The sequence below is a fragment of the Crotalus tigris genome, unplaced genomic scaffold (genome assembly GCF_016545835.1).
Source record: "Crotalus tigris isolate CLP2741 ecotype Arizona unplaced genomic scaffold, ASM1654583v1 scf7180000020216.623372, whole genome shotgun sequence".
In the NCBI taxonomy this organism is placed as follows: Eukaryota; Metazoa; Chordata; class Lepidosauria; order Squamata; family Viperidae; genus Crotalus; species Crotalus tigris.
This window is the reverse complement of record NW_024097909.1, coordinates 532,645-549,641: the sequence shown is the minus strand read 5'-3', so window position 1 is coordinate 549,641 and position 16,997 is coordinate 532,645. Positions and strand designations below refer to the sequence as shown.

The 16,997-nt window shown below is 66.3% G+C and overlaps 1 protein-coding gene across 11 annotated transcripts in view; it reads right to left on the bottom strand.

The window, feature by feature from the left end:
* Positions 1 to 16,163, bottom strand: part of SYNGAP1 (synaptic Ras GTPase activating protein 1) — a 35,736-nt gene extending 19,573 nt beyond the window's left edge. For 6 of the 11 annotated variants that reach the window (XR_005559475.1, XM_039365913.1, XM_039365915.1 and 3 more), the window contains exons 1-6: positions 15,479 to 15,897; positions 9,066 to 9,187; positions 8,175 to 8,280; positions 2,412 to 2,509; positions 875 to 999; positions 60 to 213 (exon numbers count right to left, since the gene is read on the bottom strand). Coding sequence is in view for 10 of the 11 variants with exons in the window: in XM_039365913.1 (XP_039221847.1) it covers positions 60 to 213; positions 875 to 999; positions 2,412 to 2,509; positions 8,175 to 8,280; positions 9,066 to 9,187; positions 15,479 to 15,680 (807 nt within the window). In the remaining variant the exon portion in view is untranslated. Of the gene's footprint in view, positions 1 to 59; positions 214 to 874; positions 1,000 to 2,411; positions 2,510 to 5,502; positions 5,574 to 8,174; positions 8,281 to 9,065; positions 9,188 to 15,478; positions 15,898 to 15,985 lie in introns of those variants that run through there. The other 5 variants (XM_039365919.1, XM_039365920.1, XM_039365914.1 and 2 more) reach the window with 5 other exon arrangements.
* Between the last annotated feature and the right edge of the window lie 834 nt (positions 16,164 to 16,997).

Sequence of the window (16,997 nt, the reverse complement as noted above, 5' to 3'; positions counted from 1 at the left end):
ACGTGCCCAAGAGCGCCGCCTCCCCCCTCCGCCCAGAGGCCCCGGGCACTGGCCCCCACCTCGAAGCAGAACTCCTGGCCCAGGATGCTGCTGTGGACCGGCTTGATGAGGGAGTCCTCGTCCAGGTTCAGCTCCAGGGCTTCGGCCGCGCTGCTGGGGCTCAGCAGGGACTCGTGCGAGTGCGACTCCTTGAAACTCTGCATCAGGCGGGCCCTGGGGGGGGAAGAGCACATGCTCGGTCAGCGAAGGAGGGCTGCAGCCGATGGGGGGGCAGGACCCGGGGAGGGGGAAGCATAGGAGCCCTCGTTTGGGGCAGGGAGGGTGTACCTCCAAAGGGGCATCTCTGCAGCTGCAGGATATCCGGGAGTCGACCCCAGAAGAGGGGGAGGCCGGCGGGGGAGGACACCAGGCAGGAGGGTTCTCTGGATGACAGGGAGAGGACCCTGGGCCCCCCAGGGGTTCCACAGAGGGCCAGGGGCCGGGTTTTCCCTCCTCATGGCCAGCCAAGCTCCGGAGCCCCCTTCCAAGAGGGAGCCGGCAGAGTCCGTGTGCGGCTGCTTGCCCCCCCTCTCTTCCCTGTGGCATTTCTGCTCGGAGCTGCCGCCCCCAGCGGGATATATTTAGCCCAGCAGTGTAAGTGGAAGCAGCCCCTGCGTGTCGGGGCTGCCGTCAGCCGTTGGGGGGGGGAGGCAGGCAGGTGCTAAAATTACCCAGGGCAGCCAGGACGGGACTTGGGGGGGGACAGGCAGTGGGGGGTCCGAGGGCCAGGAGGGCCACAGGGCACCCTGGGCTCCGAGGAAGGGTCCGGCCAGCCGCAGAGGTCCCCTCCCCGCCCCTCCTCCCTGAGCAGAGGGGAGGGGCCGCCGGGGCCCACCTGTCATGGTCGGCGCTCCGGAAGCGCGGCAGCATCTGGCGGAAACTGCTGGTGCGGTCCAGCTTCGGCTGGCTCTTGGTGCGTTTGATGGAGCTCTTCAGGCGACGGCTGAGGAAACCCTGTTGCTGCGGCCAGGTGGGCGGGGGAGGGAGGAGAGGGGGCGGTCAGGGGGCCTGTGGGTCACCACCTCCACCCCTCCCCAGGCGCTTATGGGGTCCTGGGAGGGAGGCCAAGGGGGCCCCAGAGGATGCCTGCCGGGTGGCCCCTGGCATACGGAGGGGCAGCGACCACCAGCTCTCCCCCTCTCTGAAAAGGCGCTCAGCCCCGGCAGGAACGGCCCGTTTCCATCGAAAGGCTCGGCCACGTGGCCCTCGGTGGACTCGGCCTCTTTTCCAGCAGAAACACCCCCCCCCCAGGAAAGACCTTGGCTGGATCAGGCCCAGCACCCGGAGATTCCCACCGACTCTCTGGTTGGGGAGCGGCTGAAAGGCCCAACAGGCCCAACTGGCGCCCTCGGCCGGCGCCTGGTCGGGAGACCCCACTAGCCACAAAGGACCCTCCAGAAAGTGACCTAGCATTCAGTGGCCGTCCTCCACGCATCCCACCTTGGTCCAGGGAAGCTGATCTGTAGCCAGCCCATCTTCCCCAGAACCTGCCTTTCTTTCCTTGTGGCCTCCTTTCCCTGCTTGGCCGCCTTGTAGACCCACGGAAAGTTTGCTGACTTTTGCCCAGCAGCCATTCCGGCTTCCCAGGATCCAAGATGCCCCCCCCCTCCACCCTCCCAGGGCAGGCCTAACTGCTTTTTCTTAGGACGGGGCAGGAGGGGGGAGGCAGCCCCCCAGCCCTTGGCAGGCCCCAGCTCAGAGCCCAAACAGGCACAGCCGAGGGCTGCCAGGCTGACCCTCCCCTTCCCGAACCCCCGATTCCCTGGGAGGGGGGGAGACCTGGCACTTGACACGTCATCACTCACACACGTGGGAGCATCTGGCAGGCAGCTTCTGGACCCTCTGCCCCAGCCCCCTGCCCCCCAGCCAGCCCCACTGGTGGCCACTTCCTTCCTCCAAAGCCAGGGCTGGGTCCAGCAGGGCAAGCGAATGGGGGCAGGAAGGGGGCAGAGGCCAGGCCGGCAGCCCCATGGGGGGTGTCACTGCTTGCCCTGCTCGAATCCCCTCCCCCAAGGGCAGGGGTAGGCAACCTTGGCTCTTTTAGGACTCGTGGACTTCAACTCCCAGAATTCCTGAGCCAGCTGTGCTGTGATGTGCTGTGCTGGCTCAGGAATTCTGGGAGTTGAAGTCCACGAGTCCTAAAAGAGCCAAGGTTGCCTACCCCTGCTCCAGAAGGTTATGGGGCAGTGAGGCAGTCTGCTTAGCACTTGGGGCCCTTCCCCTTGCTTTCACAGGCCCCTCCCAGCGCAAGGGGCTCGACTAGATGGCCTCTAAGGGAAGGATCCTCTGATCCCTACCCCTACTGAAAAAAAGGGCGGGGGGCTCAGGGAGAGGGCAGCCACGGCCTTCTGGGAGGGGGGGCTGTCACTCACCGAGGAACGGAAGGGAGGGGCCGGAGGGGCATCCATGTTGATGCTGTACTGCTTCCCTCCAGGGACGCTCTTCCTCCTGGAGCGGCTGGCGTGGTACTCTGCAGGGGGGGGGAGAGAGGGGCAGCGTCCACCTCCTGGGCACCCCCACCAAAGGGCTTCCAGGGGGGAGCAAAGACCCAGGAGTGTGTGTGGGAACAGGACCCCCCCGCCCTCCCCAGCTCCTCACGCCTGCCCCCTCCACTCCGCCACCCCCAGGATGAGGGACTGCCAGAGGGGCACCCCAGTTCTTCCCAGCCCACTTGGGGAGGCACCCCCACACAACCAGGTCCCCTCCTGCCCTCAGCCACCCCAAGGCAGGGAAGATGAGTCCTGCACATGGCTGGCCCTCTGGGCCCCAACTAGCACCCCCTTTCCTTTACCCCGAGTCCTCTCTGCTTGGCCCCAAGCACCCCGGGGCCCCCAAACAAAGGGTCCCAGCCCGGGCTCACCCCAAGAGTAAGGAAAGTCCCAGTGAGCTTAAGTGGGGACCTGGGTCTCCTTTGGGGGATCCCCGAATTGGTGACCAGGACTCGCAGGCTCCGTCAGCCAAGGATCAGGGGACACCAAGTCCCTCTTTGCCCCCCGCGTCGTGAAGCAGGCTCTGGATGGGCAGGTTGACTCAGAGGAAGCCCCACCCCCTCCTTCACGTGAACTGATTTTTCCATATCGTGGAACAACCCCCTCCATGTGGAACCCCCATCATGCACTGCCTGTAATGAACAGTCTGCCTCGCGATCCATAAACAGAGCGATATTTCCTACTTGCTCGCCGAGAACACGATTATGTGTGTGTTTTCTAACACTTCTAACCAAGAAATAAATTTATTTTTTCAATTTGAAGGCCTCCCAGGCTCCAAAGCAGCTCACAAGCAGCTCCCCCCCCGCCCCTGCCCCCCCCCCAGACAGCCGGGGACCACCTTCCTGGAAGCCCAGATGAGGAGCTGCTGAAGAGGGGTCTGAAGGACCGGGGAGAGGACGTGTGAGTGGGTGGTCCACAGGGACAGCTGGCCAAGAAGCCCAGAGGCTGCTGCTGCTGCTCTGGGGGTGGGGGGGGGAGGGGATGCCATGGGTCAAGCAGGCCCGGTGATGGGATTCAAACAGATGAACAACCGGTTCTCTGTGCGGATGCCGCTTCCGGAAGTCTGTTCTGGGCCCGGGCAACAAAAAATTAGCTACCGGGGCTGAATCCCACCACTGCGCAGGCAAGCAACCCCTCCCAGGCTGAGAGGGAGGACCCCAACCCCATTGGAGGTTCTCTTCCCTTCCTCCCAAGGCTATTCAGCCAGGGATGGGGGGAGTCAAGGATGGCGGGGGGGGGGTAGATATTCACCTCCCATTCTCATCAACGCTGCTTGGTCAGACCAAACCTCCCCGAAGGGTCAAGGGCTCTTCTCGGGGGGGGGGGGGGGAACGCCACCTTTCAACCCTGGGGACCCCCTTGCCTTCCACAACCACCCCCACGCAGCCCCCTGCCAGGAAGAACAAGGGTGCAAGAACAGTGGCCCCGTCCAGACCCCGCTGGGCCTCAGGAAGGGAAAGGGGACCAGGTAGCCCATGTGGCAGAGCTGCCGCCCGAGGGGACTGGCAGGATGCCGCCTGCCATCCTGCAGCGGGCACAGTCACTGCAAACCGCCTTGCTTGGTCCTTTAGCCCCCATGTGCAGCGCCCCCCCTGTGGCCCTTCAGCAGCACCAACTCCCAGGATCTGCAGAGTGCCCCCCCCGCCCGGCTCTCTGGCACGAGGCACTGCCACCCACCGGCTCTGGCACCATCTGTCTTGCCCGCCTGCCACTCCGCTCCGCCACGCCACGCTAGCCCTGCGAGCAGCTGCCTCCGCCCTGTGCCCTCCTGCTCCCCCCAGGCCAGAGCAGCCCCTCTCTGCCATGTGGGGGGAAGGAGAGGGAGCGAATCCCCCCCACCAGAGCCCCTCTCTGCTGCCCCCTCTTCGGGCAGGGCCTTCTGGAAGGAGGGAGGCCTGTTGCCCACCAGTGCCTGAGAGACCCGGTCAGCTGAAAAGAGCCCCCCCAGGAGAGCCAGGCAAGGAGGGGGCTGGATCAGGCCCCTGGCCCTCCTGCTTCTCCTCCTGGTGGCCGACCACCTGCACAGCTAAGGTGCTCGCTCTCTCACACACACACGAACCCACACAAGCACACACACAAACACACCAGCCTCCTGAACTGCAGCAACAGGAGGGGGGCTCAGCCTGGCCCCCCCCCCACCACACGCGAGACCGAGTCTGCCCCAAAGCACAGACTCCCCCCCCCCCGACCCCTTTCGGCAAACACCGCTGCTGCACACAGACGACCCCCGCCTGGCAACCCCGGCGCCACGTGACTGCCTTGGCCCGATCCGGCCGCTAAGACCACCCCCGGGTTCACCCACGTGCCAACACACCGACGGACGCCGCTGCCGAGCCAGCCGAACTCCTGAACGTGTGAACGCGGGCAGGACGCGGTCGCGCGCTCGCACATCAGCGGCAGCGGCGCTCAGCCAGACTCTTCCCCGGCCGGACCCCGGAGCCCATCGTCCCCTGCAGGACAGGGGGCAGCACCGGGGTCGGGGGGGGAGGGGATCGAAGCGGCCGCGGAAGGAAGGGAGGGGGCGCCGGCGGGCAGTCAGGCAGCGAGGCCGCCCTGGCCCGGGAGCTTAGCGGTGGCTCCGCCGGAGGGCAGATCGCGGGCGGCGGCGGCCTGGGCAGCCGGCCGGGAAGGGCAGCGGGGGGGGGGGCGCCGCGAGGCTGCCGCCACCGCCGCCAACGACCCCGCGCCCGGCCGGGCCTGGCAGCGGCGTCCCCGGAAGCGGCGCCCCCCAGGGAAGGAAGGCGCCCCGGGCCGGCAGCGGCCTCCAGCTCCGCGCGCGCGCCCGAGCATCACGCCCGCGACACCCCCGCACTCGCCGGCTCGCGCGAAGACGGAGCGGCGGCCGCGGCGCTGCCCACGCGCGCCCGCCCGCAGGAGCCCTCCGCCCGCGGCCTCCCCCGCCCCGGAGCCCCCGAAGGCCGGCGCGCTCGCCCTCGCCGCCGCCCCGGCCCCGCGGCAGACGGGCGGCGCTTACCTGCCGGCGCCGGGAGCGGGAGGCCCCCCCGCCGCCCGGGGCTACGGGGCGCGGCCCATGCCGGGAGGGGGGAGCGGGCGGGCGGGGGGCCCGGAGCCTCGGGCTCCACGCGGCCCGCAGGGCGGCGGCCCCCGCCCGGCGCTGCAGCCGTCGGAGCTGCGGTCCCCGCGCTGCTGGCTGCGCTCGTGCCTCGCTCGGCGCCCGCCCGCCCCGCGCTCCCCCGGCATGGCAGCCGTTGCTAGGCGACGCGCGGCTGTCATCAGCGCCCGGAGTGCGCGGGGCGGCGGAGGTGGGCACGGGTGGGAGGGCCCCGCCCGGAACACCCCCCCGGCCCGGCCCCGCGAGCCCCCGGGCGGGCCGGTCTACCTGCGGGCGGGGCGCGGGCGGGGCGGCATCTCCTGGCGCAGCAGAGCCCGGGGGCGGCGCGGGGGCTGGCGGGGAGCGGCGGGGGGGCCGCAGGGGGCGGAGCTTCCAGGGGAAGCATCCCGGGGCCGTCCCGGAGGAGGCCCTGCTGTTCCGTCTAGGCCGGCCGGCCAGACGGGGCACCGGCAGCGGCTCCGTCCACCCTGGCGGGCAGGGAAGGCGGCTCTCCTCCCCAGGGCTGGCTCCACCCCGCCTGGGCGGCGATGGGGCCGGGGCCGCGGCTGCTGAACCTCGGCCGGGTCATGCGGGGTCACCGGCGCCCGAACGGGCGGGGCCGGCCGGGGGAGGGGGCGCTCTCGCCGGATCCGGCAGGGGGCGCTGCTGGCCCGCGCCCAAGGGGAGGGGGCGTCCCTTCGCTCAGGCAGGCGGGCGGCCTTTGCCTTCCTCTCTTCTTTGGGGTTTCCATGGAAACCTTTTAAGCCAACTTCTCCGGGAGACCAAATTCTTTTTTTAAACCCCAAATCGGGAGGGGAAGGTGGGGGGAGGGGAGGCCGGGGCAGGTGAGCCGCCGGGCCGGGCTGGGGGAGGGGCCGGCAGCCGCCCAAAGGCCCGGCCGCCTCTCCCGGGCAGCCAGCGGGCGGGGGGGGGAGCAGCAAATGGGGAGGGGCGGGGGCGCAGCAGGGCCCGGAGGGCACCAGCCTCAGCAGAGCCCCCCACCCGTTCCCCAGGCCCGGAGAGAGGGAGGGAGGGAGGGAGAGAGAGAGAGAAATGGTCCCTATAGCAACAACTGTCAAGCTCCTTTCAAGGGCCCTTGCTATTATGGGCTGGGACTGGGGGGGGTGGGCGTTGCAGGCAACAGCTGAGAAGGAGCTTCTGGAGGCCCTCCGGATCCAGGGAGGGGGGGCTGTCTGTGCTCGCCCTCCTCCCAAGAGCCCCCCCCCCCGCCTGGCAGTGCCCTGGTCCAGGCTCCCAGCAGGGACCGGCCTCTTGTGGCTGTTACGCATCACCCACCCTGCAGGGTTTCCGTGCGGACACTTGCTAAATGGAGCCCCCCCCCAAGTAGACCCCTCCCCTCGGCACATGGGAAGGGGGTCACCAACCCCTAGTGTGAGCAGACAGCTGGGAAGAGGGTCCCTCTGCAGCTCTTCCTCTGCTCAGAGCTGGGGGGAGGGAGGGTGCCGGACCCCCGAGGCCCCCCTCGTCCCCCCAGTTGCTCCCCCAGTTCCACTCGTGTTGTGGTCCTTACCCAGCTGACCCCGGCCCCCTTCCTGCGCGCCCTTTTGGGGCCCACGGACCCAAAGTGGGGATCCTCGTGTACGGAGAGCTTGCAATTGTGCTTCACGGTTTCAGAGTGGGGGGCGGTCACCCCTTCCTCTGCAGCCGCCTTGGGGATAGATGCAGGCGGCCCCAGACCTCCCCCGAACCCTTTGCAATGTGGGGGCCTTGATGGGGAGCCTCGGCCTCCCAGGGCTCTTGCAGGAGCCTGTAGCAAAGTCAGGGTTACCGGCCCCGCCTGGCCCTTTGACCTGCTCAAGAGCAGCCCCCCTTGCTCCCCTCTTTTGCCTTCACAGATCCATCACTCCCCCCCATGGGCCAAGGCCCCCCACACCAGGCAGGTCGGTCAGCCTCGGCTGAAGGAAGACGGGCCCCCCAGAGGATTGAGGCCCACGGGGCTGGCGGAAGCAGGATGGCCCTCACCCCCTTTATTTCTCTGTCAATCATTTCTCTCCCACAGTGGTTACCCCAGGTTCGCGAGACGGGGGTGAGGGGCTGAAAGAGGCAGAAGGAGAAGCTGGACCCCTCTGTGGCACTCCAAAGGCCTCCGGGGGTCCCCATCCCCCCTTCCTCTTGGGGCTGGGAAGGGAAGGCAGCTGAAACACGGGGTCGCCCGCAGCCTCACCCCGCCCTTCCCCAGTGGCAATTTCGCTCCAACCCCAGACCGGCAACTTCACCCCATGGAGGGCAGCTGCCCAGCCCAGGCCTCCCCTTCGCCGGGGCTTCGATCATGGGCCTTCGTGAAGGGGGTGTCCCCTCCCCAGCACAGGACCCTATTTGCGAAAGGAGGCCAATCCTGGGGGCCAAAGGGCGTCCTGGCCACAAAGATCTGGCGGGGGCAAATTTCCCATAACCTCCAGGACTGCCACTTCAATACTGGGAAAGTCTCTCGCTCACACTCACACACACACACACGCATTCAACTGACTCCCAGCCAACCACACTGTTTCCATCAAACCCACCCTAAGATCTGTGGCAACCCTGGTTCCCCCCCACCGACCATTTGCAGCCCTCCCAGGGCCCCCCCCTCCTACCGTGCTCAGCTTGGGGCCGGCCTTCCACGGGGACGCTGACCGTCCGGCGCAGAAGCTTGTTCCGCCCGGCCTCCCTCTGGCGTTCTCGAAGGAGCAGGGGGTGAATCTTGGGGGGGGGGAGAAAAGAGCAGGCCGGATCAGGGGGGAGGAGAGCAGAGAAAGAGCACCCCCCACACACATACCCAGAGCCCTCTCTTCTCCGACCTCCCCCCTCGCCGCAACCCCCCCCCCAACACATGGCCGGCCCATGCAACCACGGAATAAATCTCCCTGGCCTGGCCTGGGCTTGCAGACCAAGTCCGATCGTGGTTTACGAGCACAATCCTGGTGGCCGCAAGACAGCTGAGCCAGACCCAGCATAAGGGCCCAGCGTAATGTGCGAACTTGGCCTCCCAGGGCAGAGCCCCCCCCCCGGCTCCTTGGAAAGAAACGCCTCAGTTACTTAACCGCAGTTGAGCAACTTTCTAGCTGGCGTGGGAAGCTGCAAGCCATGATTCTCCAGCCACCTTGCCCCCCCCCCATGCGGGAACCTGCTTAGCCCCTCCTGAGAATCCCCTCCCTCAATCTAATCTTTCTGGAGCCCAGGGGGACCAGTACTCGACCCCCCCCTTGAACCCAGGAATTTAGGGCGCTTCCAGGGAGAGGCCCCAGATTGGGGGGCTCAGGCTGCAGAAGGCCACTGGGCCAAAACAATGGGGGGTGGGCACGCGGGGGTCTTCCTGGCTGTTCCTCATCCTCCTGGACTGGGGGCTTCAGCTGGATCCCAACCCTGTGGGTGGCCCCGTATGAGGCATCGCTCGGCGCACCCAGCCCCTCCCCTCTTGCTCTGGGTCTTCCGTGGGGGTGGGTGGGGGGCTGGAGGGAGAACCCCACCCGTGCCCCGCTGCTCACCTCCTCCTCGTCCAGCATCAGGAGCTGGTTCCCAGAGATGATGCAGAAGCGGGGGGCGTTCCAGGGACGGTCGTAAGGAGAGTGGACATACTGCGCACGGGGCCCCGGTGCTCCTCGCACGTCTGCGGCAGAAGGGCAGAGTCAAGCAGAGCCAGCCCGGCCCGGAGGCCCCCCTCGGCCCCTCTCCCCACAAAAGAGCCCGGGATCCGGCTCTGCCAGAGCCCCCTCAGCCCCCCTGTGTTTTTGAGAGAAGTGGGCCTCGTTCCATCCCTCTGCCCCGCTAGGGTGTGTGTGGGGGGGGGAGATTGTGGTTTCGGCTGCCTTTCCTGGCCACAAGGGTTCGGTGGTCGCTGCCACTTGGCCCCTGGCAATCTCGCCTTGCTCCATGGGGGCCACTGAGGCAGGTCTCCCTTTCAGGCTGGATGGGGGCTCCAGCCAAAGCCGGGCAGATTGGCAGGAGCAGAGGGGGGGGCAGGCTCTCTGCCCAGTGAGGCTCCACCCCCACCAGAAGGGGCTGTGCAGGCCTCAGGGGGCCACTGCAGCGTACTCTGCCCCCCACCTGCCTTTTGACAGCCTGGGGGCCTGCATCCCGCTCTCCTGCCTGCCTACATGGGGGGGGGACAGCGGGGGGGGGGAGAGTTGTGTAAGGCCTTGGCCAGCCCTGTGCTGCCCCCCAGTGGTAAGAAGAGGCTGCCAACAACCAGAAAGATGGGGGGGGGGTGAGGCCTCCAACAAGGGGGCAGGCACAGAGAGATGTGCAGGGGGAACCCTGGATGGGCTCCAGTGCTGGGAAGGGGCCGACATTCCCCACTGGGCAATCACAGCCACGGGTGGTGATATTGCGATCCCTCAAAGATCAGACCAGGACCCCCCACACCCTCCCATCTCTCTGGATTTGAGACAGGTGGAGGAGCCCCCATAGCCGCCCAGAAGCCCCTGGCCCTCCGTGCCCCACATCCTCAGAAGCCCCCCCCAACCTGTGCAGCCACAGCCAACCTCCTTTGCCTGGGGGGGGGGCATCGCCAGTACTGTAGGGCCAGAGCAGTACTTGAGTCTTTGGGGCAATTGCGGGGTTTGTGGGGGGGGGGGGCTGGGGTCTTGCCTTTTGAGCAAGGCCAGCTGAGAGCTGGTTGAGGTCCAGACCCAGAAACCCTCTGCCTTCCCCCCCCCCCGAAAAGCCAGCTCGTCGCTTTTCACCCGCTGCATCCCCCAAATGGGGGGAGGAGGTGGGGGCGCCCGGGGGGCTGCAGAAAGCAGGGTTGGGAAGGCATCTAAACCCACAAGCGAGCCCCTCCTGGGCCCCTCCCAGACCCGGATCTACTGGGGAGGCCAAGACACAGGAGGCTGCCCCCCTCCCCCTCCCCCCCACAAAAGGGCTCCTCTCCCTCTGCCATCCCCTCTGCAGACCAGCCAGACGGGGGGGGGGATAGCCAGGCCGAGGGGTCCGGAGAGCAGTAGAGTTGGCTTGGTCAGGATTTGTGCAGGGGCTCCTTTCCACGGGCTAAGGGCCTCGGTTCACAAGACCCTAGCCTCACTTTCCTAACCCAGGTCAGGGACACAAGCCGTACGTCGCCCTCCGTTCTCTCTGCAAAGGGATCCGGCCCCTGGGTGGCCAAGTGAGTCTCTCTCTCTCTCTCTCTCTCTCTCTCTCTCTCTCTCTCTCTCTCTCTCTCTCTCTCTCTCCTCTTTCTTTCTTCTCTCTTCTCTTTCTCTCCTGTCTCTCTCTCTTCTCTTTCTCCTCTTTTTCTTTCTCTCTTTCTCTCGTCTTTCTCTCCCCCCTCTCTTCTTTCTCTCCTTTTTCTCCCTTCTCTTTCTCTTTCTTTTTCTTTCTTTTTTCTTTCTCTCTTTCTCTCTTCTCTTTCTCTTTCTTTCTCTTCTCTCTCTTTCTCCTCTTTCTCTGTCTGTCATCTTTCTTTCTTTCTCTTTTCTTTCCCTTTCTCTTTCTCTCCTCTCTTTCTATTTCTCTCTCCCCCCCCCCCCAGTCCTTGCCATCATGATTTGCACCTAACAGATGTATCCGTGTTTTTTTGGGTGGAGGGGGAATGAATTATTTACATTATTATTACTGTTATTCTTACGATTTTCCTATATATTATTTTCTCTCCCCCCTGCAATATGTTGACACGGGAGAAAGGAAAACAACACCCTGCATTTTAATAAAAGGGGATGAAGCTAACAGGCTCCTCCAGGGAAGACGAGCGATGGGTGACCAAAAAAAACCCGGGACGGAAAGAATTAAACCAGCCCAGAATCCACCTATGGAACTCCTTGCCACAAGATGTGGGTCTGATTGCAGAGTAACCCAAAGGGCTTCCAAAGCTCAAATCGGACCCCCGCTTGGCACGGCTCATGTGGGGCATCATCTTCTTTGTAAACAGACAGAAACTCAACAGGTTTTAACATGCGGGCAAACCCCAGACCCAAACCGGTTGTGTTTTAGCCAAAGTCCTGGCCCAGCCTTCTCGTTCCCATGGCACGTGGGGTCCCCAGGCCTTGCCAGGGGTGGCGGCCAGAACCGGCCCTTTGGGGGAAGGGGCTGTCCAACTGTTCTCCCCCCCCCCGCCTTCTTTAGCTAAGCTGGATTGGTGGATTAATTAATTCATCACTCCCAAACACGGCTCAGCAGGGCTCACTGTTGAAAGGGCGACTGGTTCAAAGGAGAATACAGCAGGCCAGAAAAGGGGGGGGGGCAGCACAAACAAAAAAACAAAGTAAAGGAAAAAGTCCTAAGAAAACAAGCAGGATTCGGTCAGTTCCTGAAGGGCACAATTTGGGGGGGGGGGGAGATATGGGAGGGGAGGGAGACCATTCCACAGGGCAGGAATTAAGGCCCTGCCTGGGCCCTCCTTCCCTCTCCCCTTGTATGACCAGGCCCCAGGTTGGCCGGGGCTTTGAACTGGACCCTTGAGTTGATCCAACCGAAGCCAACTGGGCATTGGTGCAGCTTCACAACCACAAGGGTCTCTCTCTCTCTCTCCCTCTCCCTCTCTCTCTCTCTCTTTCTCTCTCTCACACACACACATACACACACACACACACACACACACACACACACACACACACACACGAGAGCCCCCTCTTCAGCGCCTGCCCAGATGAGTTGATCCACTGGTGCAGCTTCACAACCAGAACAGTCTCTCTCTCTCTCTCTCTCTCTCTCTCACACACACACATCCCGGAGCCGCCTCCTCAGCGCTTGCCCATTCTGGACCAGCTGCTGTTTCTGGACTGTCTTCAAGGGCAGCCCCAAGAAAGCGCATTTGCAGTAGCAAAGCCAACTGGCTCTCCGTCGCTTTCCCTCCATCTAAGGACAGTCCTTGACTTGTCAACAACATTTCACTTAGCGCCCGGAACCGGGAAAAAAGCAACGGGACCGTTTTTCACCCTCCCGTCGCAGCATCCCCAGGGGACATGTGACAATTCGGGTACTTGGCCACGGAATCCCGTTTATGACGGTCGCAGCATCCCGGGGGGGCAGGGTGGGTGGGTGGGTGTCACACGTGTGATCCCATTTGGCGACCTTTTGACAAGGGGGGAGCCGTGTTTGCTTTACGACGGTCTTGCCAACTTAACTGGAGTGATTCATTTAGCGACGGTGGCAGGAAAGGTCGTAAAATGGGGCAAAATTAACTGAACGACTGCCTCACTTAGCAACAGAGGTTTTGGGTTCAGTTGTGGTCGTAAGCTGTATTCCTAGGGCAGGGGTAGGCAACCTTGGCGCTTTTAGGACGCGTGGACTTGGACTCCCAGAATTCCTGAGCCAGCCACGGTTGCCTACCCCTGCCCCAGGGCCTCCTATGGGACGGGCAGAGGGCAAACAACAGAGGAGCCGGCTCTGTCCACACATGCAGGACGAAGAAGCAGCTCACCCTGTACAAGCTGTCAATCAGGTGAGCGGAAGACACACACACACACACACACACACACACACACACAGAGAGAGAGAGAGAGGGAGGGAGAGAAATGGCCAGAGAGAACCCCGGCTGGATCCTGACGAGGCAGAGAGGCTTAGCCAGGGTTCCCATCCAGAGACCCCCATGAAAGCTACTCCGGTTCCCATCAGCCTGCTGGCTGGGGATTAGGGGCTGGAAGCCTCTTCTATTTGAGCCCTCTGTGAGCCACCAGCTGAGAGGGCCAGGAGTGGTGCGACTCCTGTCTCCCCCCCCCCAGTGCTGGACAGCTCTCCAGCCCACGAGGACTAGGAACTTGGCTGGAAGAAAGAAGATTCCCAGCCATTTCCCTAACATTTGCAGCTAGTTGGGTAACAAAACAAACTGCCAGGAAACAATCGAGGGCAGGGGGCACCCAGGACCCCAAACTGCCCCCCACCCTGCCGGCTCGGCCCACAGCAGGAGGCTTTGCCGGGCATTGTGGGGCCAGTTTGGGGCTTCCCCCACCCCCACCCTGGGCCCTTAAGGACAGAATCTACTCCGGTGCCTGAGGGGGCAGGAGGAGAGCCAGGCCTCCCTCTGCTGGGGGCTCAGGAAAGGCTCGGGGCAGATGATGGGCACTGTAGTCCAGCCGGGAGGAAAACCTCCCCCCCAGCCGCCATCGGCACTGGGTGTCAGCTGGCCCAACAGGGAGAGTCTCCCAAGGGGAAGAGCTTCTCGGGGGGGGGGGGGCAGGGGTCCCCCAATCCAATGGCTCCGGGCCGTGGACGGGCCCTGGGATGTCCTGCCCAAGAGCCCCCCTGAGGACGAGGCCCCCTCCAGTGCGGCTGTCCCTGGACACAACCGGCGGACATCTCTCGCGGGGGCAGGCAGGACCCTCATCCCAGCAGGCCTGGAGAGGGGGCACAAGGCCCCGGCCCCCTCCAGCATGCCAGCCCAGCGCTGCTCGTGGCAAAGCTGCCTCCCCAGAAGCCCTGGCCCCGGAGAGTGGACGTGGCAGAGGCAGGAGGGGCCCCTGTGGGGAGGGGGGCTTCGGTCCATTGGGGGAAGCAGGACCCACGGCCTCTGGCAGTCTAAGTGGCCCTTTGGCTCCTCTTCTTCCCAGCACACTGGAAGCCCCGGGGCAGGCAGTTGGGGGGGGGGCAGCACAGCCTCTGCTAAGCCCCACCTGGCCTCAGGAGCCAGCAACGCCCCAAAGGAATACAAGAGTCTCCCCCCCCACACAAAGCTGGAGTCCCATCCCCCCCCTCCCATATCCAGGCTTCTCTCTCTCTCTCTCTCTCTCTCTCTCTCTCTCTCTCTCTGCTGTTGCCATGCAAAGGCGCAGGGAGGCAGCCTCCAGGCAACGGGAGGAGGGAGCGCAGCAGCAGCTCCTTAACGGGATCCAGCAGGAAACACCCCCGGGGGGGTGTGCAGAGCAGCCCCGGTAAGGCTCAGGCCTGAACCGGCGCCCCAGCCAGGAGGAGCAGAGGTTGCTGCTGCCGCTGCCAGGCCACCGAGGGCGAGGGGGGGCTGGGGGGGGATAATGCAGATCACCAGAGCCAGGGAGAGCCCCACAGCCGCTGGTCCTGGGGAGGGGGCTGGGAAAGGCCTGCCTGCCTGCCTGCCTGCCTGTCTTCCTTCCTTCCTTCCGGCCGCTTGGTGCAGCAGAGAACCGTCACCCCGCCTGCCCTGCTGGACGGCTGCCTGCGCCTCCTGGAAAGCAGCAGCCCGGCTGTTCCAGCTGAGGACAAGGGGAGGGTTTCTCTCCGCCCCCCCCCCCCACACAACTAAACGGGGAAGAAAGAACAGCCCTCCGCTGCCTTGGGAATAAAACCACGGGGGGGGGGAGGTCCCTGCAGTGCAGCACCACCGATCTTGTAGAATGTACTTCATGCCGGAGCCGTCCCCCCCCCCGGCATCCTTCAGCAGGGTTGCCTGGCAACATCACGCCCCCTCCCTTTCCCGAAGAGAGCTAGCAGGCCTGTGGTTGCGAGGAGGGGGGGTCCGGAACCCCCGCCCAGACCGTTCCCTGCAAAGCCAAGGCGTGGGGGAGGGGGAAGCGTTTTGGGGTACGAAGAAACCCGCAACATCCCATGACGAGGCGCGGGAAAGGGTGGGCCAGACCGGGGCGGTCGCGTCGCCCCCCCCCCATCTTCGGCCTCGGCTGCCCCCACCGGGACCCTTCAGCTTCCCCCCACAGCGGCCCCTCCCCTCCCGGCCGCGGCGCTCGCCCTCCAAGCGAGGCCCGTGGGAGGAAGGGGCCGGTCCGCCGGAGAAGCAGCCCCCTCCCAGAGTTGGCACCAAAGGCCCCGAAGCGGGGAGGCGGCGTCTTCGGCCGGGAGCCCCCTCCCCGCCACCGCCACCCGGGCGCCCCTTCCTCCGGCGGCCGCCTCCTTCGGCCCCGCAGGCGAGTCTCTGGTGGCTGCTGGCGCTGCGGAGCCCCCCCCTCCTCCTCCTCCTCCCCCCGCCCCCCCCCGCCGCTACGGTCGGCCGACGGCAGGCCGAGCGCCCCGATCACCGGCTGCGGGGTCCAGAGCGCACCATCTCTGCCGGGATCCGGAGGCCGCCATCCGGCCGCGGCCGGCCGAGCGCCACGATGCTTCTCTCCCGCGGCCTCGCCGCCCAGCCGCGAGCGTGGGAAAGGGCGCAGTCCCCAGGCGGCCGGCGGGCCCCTTTCCCAGCTGGCTCCCACCTGCCTCGCCAGGCCCGAGCGCGCCGGAATCCCCGGGGCGGAGCGCAGCATCTCCTGCCCCGGCCCGGGTCAAACCTCCGGGAGGAGCCGCCGGCCGCAGCCCTGCGCCGCAGCCCGCCCCGCGCCGGAGCTGTGCAGAGCGGCAGCGGGCGGGCGGGCAGCGTCGCCCCTCCGACTTCCGGGCGGCAGGCTCTGCCCCGCGGCCGAGGGAGGGGCCTGGTCGGGGAGCCCCCCCCCCCCGCCGCCGCCGCACAAGCGAAGACGCCGCTGGCCGCCCCCGCCCGAACAGCGGCAGCCGCGCGCGCGCCGAGGAAGGAAGGAAGGAAGGAAGGAAGAAGGAAGGAAGGTGGCCCTACCTCGGAAGGGGACGTAGGACATGGCGCTGCCTTCATCCGCGGCCGGCTCTCTCGCCGCTGCCGCCGCCGATCACCGACCGGCCTGCGGAGGAGGAGGAGGAGGAGGAGGGGGGCGGCGGGGGAAGAGGGGCAAGCCGGGAGGGCGACCGAGCAGTCGCCGGTTCTGCCTGCCCGCCTCCTGGCACCGGCCCTCCCGCCGTCCGCCGCTCACTGCCCCCACCGCGTCTGGGTGGACCCCCCCGCTGCGCCTCTCCGGCGCTGGGATGCGGCGGGAAAGCGGGGGAAGCGGCGGCGGCGGCGGCGGTTCGGGGGATGCGCGGCGGCTGGCGAGCCTCCCCCTGCCGCCGCTGCCTGCCCCCGCCCCTCCCGCCCGCGGGCTCCGGCTCCCGCTCCCCCGCCTCCTCCGACGGCAGCCGAGACTCCGGCGTAGGCCGCCCGGCCGTCCCGAGCCTCCGCAGCACCCGCTGCGCCGCCGCCACCACCGCTGGAGCACGCCGGCCGGGCGGGCGGGCGGAGGGGAAGGCGCGCTCCCGACGCCGCCCCTCCTCTCCCGGCCGGGCCCGGCGCCTTGCCCCGCGGAGGGAGGCCCCCCCAACCGGGGTCCCAGAGGTGGGCGAAAGGGAGGCCCGAGACGTCGTCGGTCGGCCACCGGCTCCGCCCGGACGCTCCCCCGCCATCCCGGCCGGCAGTCCCGGGGCCGAGCCGGGGATGGAGAGAGGCGGGACGGGGCCCGGTGCTCCTCGGCGCACCCGCCAGACCCTTCCTGACAAGCCGTCGTGGAAAGGCGGCGGCGGCTCTGCTCCCTTCCGAGGCGTTTGCCGGGTCTCGAGCAGAGATCTCCGCGGGAGGGTGGCTGCCGCCCCCCCCTCCTGGCCCCTGCTGCCTCCGAGGACCCGAATCTTACCCCCCCCCACTCCCACCCCCGCGCTGGAAAAGCAGGGTAGCCTCTTCCTCCGCCCTCCAAGCCTTCAGGCAGAGAACCGGGCGCCCCCCTTCCCCATTTTCTTTGAGG